This window comes from Mustela nigripes, chromosome X, assembly GCF_022355385.1.
Source record: "Mustela nigripes isolate SB6536 chromosome X, MUSNIG.SB6536, whole genome shotgun sequence".
Lineage (NCBI taxonomy): Eukaryota > Metazoa > Chordata > Mammalia > Carnivora > Mustelidae > Mustela > Mustela nigripes.
This window is the reverse complement of record NC_081575.1, coordinates 23605695-23615710: the sequence shown is the minus strand read 5'-3', so window position 1 is coordinate 23615710 and position 10016 is coordinate 23605695. Positions and strand designations below refer to the sequence as shown.

Sequence of the window (10016 nt, the reverse complement as noted above, 5' to 3'; positions counted from 1 at the left end):
AGAAAAAATAAAGAGCTTAACTTCTCCAACTCTTTTTATTATCATCCCTAAAATAGGTATAATAATAACAACTGCCTAAAAAGTTTTCTGTAAATATTAAATGAGACAAAATATATTAGATGACTGGTACAGAGTGAGTGGTAAAAAACAAAACAAAACAAAACAATTTGGTTTCCTTTTCCTTTCCCCCACCCCCATCTGGCTTGTTGTACTGGTACTTAATTTCCAGTTCTCACTCTCAGGAAATCAAGAAAAAATAGAGTGACTGATGTTCAAGGAAGTGATATCTTCTGATTTATACAAAGAAATAACCTGTTTTGGAGTAACTTCCATAAATACCTGATTTGAAACTTTTTTTTTTTAATCTGGAGCAAAGAACTTGAGAAAAGCAATGACAATATGTTGAACTTCATACAAATAGATCCAACAGTGAGGCATATATTGTTAGTTGTTTTTGCAAGTGCTGGTGGTGAAGTAACCATACTCTCACTTGTTTATCCTCATCACTTACCACACAGGGTTTGCAGAACAGCTGGTGGCAAAGAGGATAGGAGTACTGCCTATAGTTTTGCAACTGAATAATGCTGTCTAACACATTTTGGGATATAATCATGCTTTTTTAAATTTGCTTAATTAAATAGCAACAGTCCCTTGAAAATATCTGGTCTATCTCTGAGAAGTACTTTTCAATATCCTAAACTTGCAGAACTTTCCAAAAGAATAGTTACATTGCATTTTGAAAGTGAGTTAAGGGATGGAATCTTTTGGCAACAGTCCCCCAGAGATCAGCATGACAATCTCCTCATCCCTTCCTGATTAGCCTAATGGAAACAGAGAAAGCCATTCTTATGTCTCTATTCCTTGAGTTCTTTTTCTAAGTAAAAGAGAAAGGATGTATTTTAAATGAAACTTTGCTTATACACATACACATCTGCAAAATTTCTTTGAATAAACTCAACAGCGTGATTTGGCAGTATAACCACATTTAATCGTAATTATTGTAAAAAAGTAAATATATCCTTCTACCATCCTTACTTAGCATTTCAACAGTCTTCAAACCTTTTGAGAGGTATGTCATGTATAGAGCTGTGTCATGAAACAAGAGGCCATGGGTAATGAAAAGCATTTATATCTTAGCTGCTTTCAAAGCTAAGCTACTTTTTGGCAAATTCTCAATTTCCATTACCCACGTTTCCCTCTCCAAAACAGTCACTCAAAGAAACAAACAAAAAAGACATACATTTTAGTACTTCATTTTCAGAACGCAATGGATAATTGAGGTAGCTCAACTCTCTCTCTCTCTCTCTCTCTCTCTCTTTTTTCCAAAAGGTAGGGTTTTTTTTTTAACTTTATTATTATTATTTTTTTTAATTTCTTTTCAGGGTAACAGTATTCATTGTTTTTCGCACCACACCCAGTACTCCATGCAAAAGGTAGGTTTTGAGATGATTCCAGTTTTTCCTTTAGAAAATGTGAGTGCCTTTGAATATTACCTAATTGGTACCACTTGACTATTATCTTACTGATCTTGCTGTCTCTAGACAGTCCAAGTGGTTCTTTAATTTCCATTTCTGGCAAATATGAGCCCTGGATGGGATTAGAAATCTGAACTAAAAAATTCCAAAAATGGGGGCTCCTGGGTGGCTCAGTGGGTTAAAGCCTCTGCCTTCAGCTCAGGTCATGATCCCAGGGCCCTGGGATGAAGCCCTGCATCTGGCTCCCTGCTCAGCAAGGAGCCTGTTTCTCTTCCTCTCTCTCTGCCTGCCTTTGCCTACTTCTGATCTCTGTCAAGTAAATAAGCAAAAATCTTATAAAAAATAAAACTAAATTTAAAAATTCCAAAAATTCTCCTTCATTCCTGCTTCCATACATATTCTTGACACAGAATACCATTTCTTTTTTTTGCGATATACAGCACATTGATCCTCCCATGTGAAATATTTCACAGCTACTTTAACCTAAAATTATAGTTCCTTCTTCTGAATTTTAATTGTGGTATTAGTTTACAACATGTAGTGAGTTGTCTGTATTTATTTTTATACAATTCTTTGATTCTTTTATAGATTTTTTTTGTTCTCCTAGAAAGTCTGAATATTCCTTGAAGTCCCCATTAATTGCATATTTAACTTTTTTATATAAGGCACACTGAACCAAATTGTCAATGCAGTAGGCATTCAATAAACATTCATTGCACAAAAGCTAACAAGTTGCAAGGCAAATCTGAGCTAGTATCTATAAATTTATAATACCTATTATGGTTTTGGAAAATTCTCTGGTGCCATTGGCTTTGTCACTGTGCCCAGCTATTTGATGTCCATATTATACTTCACTTTTATGTAATCCAATTAATATATTTTTACTAAACAGACATTTCTAGGTAAACCAGCCCATGATGGCAATAGTTTGATAGGCATAAAAGGGTTTCCTGTGGCTTCCTTGCCATTATTCAGGGAAAAAAAGCATAAAATAAATGTGACTTACCACCTATTGGGCATTAGCACAATTTCCCTCTGACATAGTAAGTGTTAAGAAAGTTCTAATGCTCCACTAGAGTTATATTGCTAATAACAATTTTTCTTACATAAAAGAGCAAGGAAATAATAAACTGAATAAAAATATAAAGAAAGCTGGAGAATCATGAAATTTCTTTATAGTGAACCATGCTAGGCAAGTGAACAGATTCTTTTGGGAGAAATGTTGGAAACATGCCGCTTTCATCTTTCAAGGAGATTAAAAAAAACAACAAACAAAACAAAACAAAACAAAAAACCCTCAGTGCTGTACATACTTGGACAAGGCACCCTGGCAGGAAGATCGGAATTTACAGACCCAAAAGGTTATTTCTATCATGAATTGTGTGGCTTCAAAGCACTGACAATTTCTTTGCATTAGTATTTTATACTTATCCACTGTACACATACATGCACACACACTTACACACACATTCCATATATAACTTGAAACAAATTGTATTTGAGTCTGTTATCTTTCTTTAAGAAAGAATATGTAACCTTTGAAATATAACAGCATATTCTGATATTGGGAATATAGAAAGATTTTAAAGTCTTCAAGGTATTGTCTGAAAAGTGCAAATCTCAGGTAAATTTAAGGAAGTGTGCCAAGTGCAAATCTCAGGTAAATTTAAGGAAGTGAGCCAAGTTTATGGCTTTATCCTAGAGCAAGATTAGTAATCTTAGATGAGGGGATGGCCATTGTAATTTCAGAGCAATCAATCTGTATATCAATGGCAGAAAATAAAATCTGGGGAAGCATACTAGTTTAAAGTGGAGGAAGAGAATGAAATTTAGGCTCAAAGAACAGAAAGTGCTTTCTGAAAAGAAGTTACAAGGTGAAATCTGAACTAATATTCATAAATTTATGATATCTGTTATGCCTTCCATTCCCCTTCTTCTTTGAAGACAAGGTCACAGAATTCCATTACAGGAAAAATGTATATTTACAGAGCTCTATTACAGGAAATATATACATAACACACTCACAGAAGCACACATGAGCATCAACATACAGAACCAGTAAACTAGAAGGTAGAAAAAAGAAAACTGAGAGACTAAAAATTAAAGCCAATATGATTTTTAGGGTACTTTTCTTATGACGGTATTTTTTCCCCAACTTCAAAAAAGAGACTCAGATTGAAAACCAATTTAACCCTATAAATTTCTGTTCTCCATCATGTATGCATCTTCAAAACTGAAATTTTAAATTACAAGACTAGGCATGGTACAGTGCTCAATGTTAGTATTTTCAAACACAAGGAAGAAACATGGTAACTTTTAATAAAGTACCAGGCCTCCATGATTCTTCTAAAATCTTTAAATGATTTGTCTTTCCATCTGGCCTGCAACAGGGTTAACTTAGCGAAAGTCTTTACCATCCATCTACTATGCAAAAAGGAGTCTTACATTTAGTTTCAAAGGAGTATCACAAATTTATCCCCTCCCCCTCCTCACTCCTATCCTCCCTCCCTTCCCTAGCAACTGTTAACCTCAGAAAGAGAACAAGGGACAAGTGGGCTGGAGAGAGTGAAGGAGGGGATCACAGACAAAAACCTTGCAGGATACAAAATCTGGTACTAAAAATACCGGATTTAAGGCCAGCAATTTTATTTATTTATTTATTTATTTGGCAGAGAGAGAAATCACAAGTAGAGAGGCAGGTAGAGAGAGAGGGAGAAGCAGGCTCCCTGCTGAGCAGAGAGCCCTGATGTGGGGCTCGATCCCAGGACCCTGAGGTCATGACCTGAGCCGAAGACAGAGGCTTAGGTCAGCAACTCCCAAGGGCAGCAATTCTTAAATGTAATTTTGAAACAAAATTGCAAGTCTTTAGTCCAAATAGTTGGTGTTAAACTTGAGGAAATTCGTTCTCTAGGCTGTGGTACAGGTTGAATGAAAGAAAAATTTAACAAAATTCTGTTGCAAATGGTGAATGATGCTTCAGAAAGACAAACACACTGGAGCATTTGTTTTTTGTTTTTGCTTTTTTAAGGATTTTATTCATTTATTTGACAGACAGAGATCACATGTAGGCAGAGAGGCAGGCAGAGAGAGAGGAGGAAGCACGCTCCCCACTGAGCAGAGAGCCTGATGTAGGGCTTGATCCCAGGATCCTGGGGTCATGACCTGAGCTGAAGGCAGAGGCTTTAACCCACTGAGCCACCCAGGCGCCCTGGAGCATTTGTTAACACAGATAACCTTTCTTTTACTTCAGTGGAGAAAGAAGAAGGAAAAAAAAAGTCTTTCCTTATAAAACTTTCTAGAACACTCGTGCCAGAATCTGAATGCTGGGCTTTAGTGGAGCATGGGTCCTATGGGGGGAATGGAAAGAGCTGCTGTTTTCTATGGCAAGCCTGTGCATGCATCCTTTAAAGAAACTCTCTGGGTCTTCGCTTCCTTGCTGCGTTGATGAGGTGGGGAAATGAGGAATGGGGTGGAGCCACAAGAAAGCCATAAAGGAAAATTGGGGTATCTGTTTAAAAGAAGCCATCCGGTATGGTGAGCGTGGGCTAAAAAAGTCCTCGCTGACTTTACGTGGGAGGAGATAGGCTCTCCCTTTACCTTTATATAGGTATATTCCAGGGAGTTTAATCAATCACATATTTCCAGATACTCTCATATCACTGCATTTCCTATTTATTTATTTAATTATTTCTATTTTTTGCAAGCCTTGGTGGGCACGCCCCTTCACCTAATGGAGCAATTGCCGATGAGTGTGGGATGCGGGAGTTGCGTCCCGAAGACATGTCCCTCCAGCGTTCAAGTTCCATGCCAAAAGAAGATGTGGAGGCTTGGGGCCACCATCGCGTCCTGCTGAGAGCTCCCGTCAATGTGTTGACCGACCTGTCAAGAGAGCAGCTGGAACTCCCCTCTGAGATAGCAGGAGCTTGCATTCCTGTCCACAGTTCCAGAGCTCACAAACACCCCTATGGGCCACCACCTGTTGTTACTGAAGAGTCCCTAGCAACAACAGAAGTAAATAGCTCTGAGGGGTTGGCAGACTGGAGGCTTAGAGAACAAGATTCTATTAATGTGTCCCAGGAATTCTCTGGCAGCCCTCCAGCACTGATGATGGGGGGGGGGGGCAAGGGTGAGCAGGGGAGACACCCAGAGAGGTGGCAATAATGCAAGGTTATACCTGGTTTTGCCAGGTCAAGGGTTCTTTCCATCCAGGGGTCCGCAAGTTAGAGGCCCCACACACATCCCTACCGTTAGATCAGGGGTAATGATGGAGCTGCCTCCAGGAAATACAAGAATGGCCAGCAAGGAAAGGCTGGCTCATGTTTTTTTCCCACTAGGAGGCCCTCAACACCCGGTGGAGAACTGGTCTAAGCCTCTCCATTTGTCTTCCAGTATTGCTGGTTTACCTTCACACCCTACTGCTCACGGCTTTATATCTCCTCGACTTCCGAGTTTCAGTCCATTTCTTGCTATGCCTATTGCTTTTGCTCCACCCCCAATATTTGGTCCTACCCTGCCTTCTTATTTGGAAAATTTTCCTTCCTGGGGGCATGCCTGCTCCTGTGCTCTCAAACAGAGAGAACAACCAATGACAAAAAAGGGCTGGGGGAAAAGGTGAAAATTACTCATTTATGTTTTTATATTTGAAAACCCCCTATCCTCTTACATTTTACTTGCCTTATGTATTTGGAGATTCAATAAAGATTCTGAAGTTTGAAATATTGTGAATTGTTTTTAAAAATGCAACCCTGGGAGCTTAAACTTTGGCTTTTGTTTTCTAACTTTACGGAAATTAAAGCAGTAATGTGCTAGTACTTTCTAAGTAGCTTAGTTGAATCCCTAGTCTTGGCTTGCTCCTGTGTGAGTGGGGGAGGGTCAATAGTGTTCTTGCAAGGCCAGATATAGGGTGGGGAATTACTATCTACCTAAGGCTATGGGGGTTGCTCACAACAGGATGGGTATAATAAAATAAGGTACATAAAGTAGACCAAAGTCTAGATAGTAGAGAAAAATGCACAGTGAGTAAGAATAGGATGAGACCAGTGAGGGTATTAACCAACACCTAACAGCCAGTTAGAGGCAGAACCAGGCTGAAAGGTGAGGAAAGAAAAAGGTAGGAGTGGGATGCCTGGGTGGCTCAGTGGTTAGGCCTCTGACTCTTGATTTGGAATCAGGTCATGATCTCAGGGGTAACATGGAGCCCCAGATCCATGCTGGGCATGGAACCTGCTTAAGATTCTTGCTCTCTTACTAAAAAGTAGAGGGGTGGGCAAGGGAGATAGAGTTGTAGGTCACTGCTTCAAACATGATCTAGTCTGCCCCTCAACACTACATGGTTGAGGTATATGAACACGGTGTATACAGAGCTGGCTTTATAAAAGTCCAGGGACAAGGTGGAAGAGGGCTGATCTCTTCACCTATTGCTTGAATACAGGGCTACTATCTACTCAGAACACAAATGAAAATATTTTACTCACATAGAATTATTTTCTCTGATAGTGCTGTGCTTGTACTCTATAATGTGCTGTGATGCCTTATTATACTGATGGTTCTGAGAGATTATCACAATGCCTGGATAGAAGCTTTTTCAAATTCAAGCAACAGAAGTACAGCATGCAGAGTGGAAAGATGGTCATTCTGACCCCTGCACAACTCAATTCGCTATATAGTAAAATGCCCTAAAGCAAAGCGCCATTATGTATGAACAACCACTAAATTAGAAATGTCTTTAGAGAATGATTCTTCAAATAATCATTTTTTCAGGTCCAAAGCTGATGGTGTAGGTGATGTAAGCAGTTAAAAGCTGAGAAAACCTGGAGATCCAAAAGACATCTAGCCTATAAACAAAGATTTAATGTGTTTTTAGCACCAATAACAGGTTTGTTGCTACTCTGACAAAGAAGGCACATGGATCCATAAAGTTTCTCTTTCTTCATTTATTTAATAATAGACTGTTCTAAATTTACAGGTGGCAGTGCAGGGCTTAGAAGGAGCATCTGTAGAATGCTTGCTAAAATTCCCTTCACTCTTTGTATGTCCTAAGGCTGGCACAATTCCATCAACTCACTTTGGTGGGTTGAGCAGATGTATTCAGCAAATCATTTGACAGCTGCTCACTATGAGGTAGCTTAGTCCCAGCGTACCAAACACTTACTGAATTTTCAGCCTTAATGAACAGAGGAGTTGGGCATGCTTATAGTCATCAAAGATATCTTTTGAGCCAGATGTTAAAAGATGTCTTGATAAGAAATCAAGTTGTGTCAACAGTAGTGCTGAATCTCTGGAGAGTTGCCAAGAGGTGTGTAAGTGACAGCAGGACAGGATACATGTTCTTTCTCAAAGGAAGTATAGTGATAAAGGCTCTGAAAGACTGTCCCCAATTACAACAATTCATGACAAATTCTCTGTAACAAGGAAGTTCCACCAACACAAACTGCTGGTTCTCAGCTCTCTGTTCTCTTTTGTAACACTCTGTGTTTGTTATTTTTTGTGTCATTTCACAACACTGAATACCTATAGTGAGCAATAAAAAAATTAGCTATTAATCAACTGAGGTATTGAAGTTTTATTTATAACTCTGTGGTATAGGATGAATATATTTTCTTTAGTTTATGGAGAGTTCTGTGCCTATATAACAAATTTCAGTAAGTGTAAATATAGAATAAGCCTAGGATCTTGTTTTTAAATGCAAGTAAATTGTAAGTATTTTTGTTTATTCACACCGTCTGTATGGGAATACTGTAACATTTTATTATCATAGGTGCCGGCATCCTCAATGACAGTCAAACATCCATTTTATTTTTTTTATTTTTTTTTAAAGATTTTATTTATTTATTTGACAGATAAAGTAGGCAGAGAGGCAGGCAGAGAGAGAGAGGAGGAAGCAGGCTCCCTGCTGAGCAGAGAGCCCGATGTGGGGCTCGATCCCAGAACGTTGGGATCATGACCTCAGCTGAAGGCAGAGGGTTTAACCCTCTGAGCCACCCAGGCACCCCAAACATCCATTTTATACACATGATTTGCCTTAAAAATGTTATTTTTAAATTATTGTAGTATAACATAAGCAAATATTAACCTACAACACAACATCATATTCAATTTGGAAAGTGCTCATAATGCAACATATTCATCACTCTTGAAAATAAAAATTTTCCTTTTCTTTTCTGTGGCTTAAACAGCTCTTTACTGCAAAAGGAAAAGATAACATCATCAAAGTAGCCCTTTCTTCTGCTAGTAATGGGAATGGGTTAAGTATTTCCTATTGTCACAAGAAGATTCATGTCATACTGTTTATTATTTATTGTTCTCATTATATTCTATGTCACAAGATTGTAGCATCAGAATTTTAATGTCCTATATATTCTCTAGAAGGTAATCATAAACTGTACAACTTTGACCTTTTCCACGTCCCAAAATATGATTCATTAGCCATTTCTATTTTCCATTGTTTACAACTTCTGTGGCTTGCTGGAAGAAGTACACGTGGAGCAAATCAAACTGAAGAATACTGAAAAAGCTAAAGTTCAAAGCTATGAAATTTTTTAAGTTTATAGTTTTACATAAGCTAGAATGTCATTAAAAATACATCTCATTCTTCTGAGAATTATTATAATAAACACTAACCAGGGCCAAATAATCTATTTTCACTGGAGTACTCAGGTTGAGATCATAGTACTATCTTTATGTACCATGGAATAAGTATTTTGTTTTGTTTTTCTTTTTCTTTGGTGGTTGCCACTGAATAATTAGGTTGCATATATATAATGGGGAATGATATCCTTACATAACTATTACATTATACTATAACAATGGATTTGGATTATCAAGTGTTATTAAGAGATTTTGATTTTTATAGGGCTTAAATACAGAACTATGTAAAATGACTCTATTTCAAGATTAATGCACCAACCCAGAGATTAAAGAAAATTTAGGCAGATAAAAAAACACTCTGTGATGGGACACCTGGCTGGCTCAGTCAGTAGAGTATGCAAATCTTGATCTTGGAATTGCTGAGTTTGAGCCCCACACTGCATATAGAGTTTACTTTAAAAAAAGAAAAAAAAAACCCGGTATATAATGTCATAGGTTGATTCTACAGCTATCACAAAACCTTATGTGTCTTCTTTATACTTAGCTAGATTGAATGATAGTCCCACAGAAAGAGCAAGTGATGGGACTAAATTAAGTGAAATAACCCATCTATTTTTTTCTGTGCAGTATTCATTTTTTCTTATAATAATGGAAATGTATTGTATTTATCAAATTAAATCTAGATCTGAGAAGTCAGAGAAATCATGCTTCACCATGCAATCTTTTCCTTAAGTACTTGAGGTGATTTTTTTTTTTTAGAAAGTAAGGTAATTCTTTTTTTTTTTTTTTAAGATTTTATTTATTTATTTATTTGTCAGAGAGAGAGAGGGAAAGAGAGTGAGAGCACAAGCAGGCAGGCAGAGAGAGAAGCAGACACCCTGATGAGCAAGGAGCCTGATGCGGGCCTCGATCCCAGACCCTGGGATCATGACCCAAGCCATAGGCAGAGGCCTA

General features: G+C 37.9%; 1 protein-coding gene across 1 annotated transcript; it reads left to right on the top strand.

The window, feature by feature from the left end:
* Positions 1-1071: 1071 nt before the first annotated feature.
* Positions 1072-6064, top strand: PRR32 (proline rich 32). The gene is given in 4 exon segments (XM_059385177.1): positions 1072-1088; positions 5180-5588; positions 5590-6015; positions 6017-6064. Coding segments are annotated over 4 exon segments (900 nt in total).
* Positions 6065-10016: the final 3952 nt, after the last annotated feature.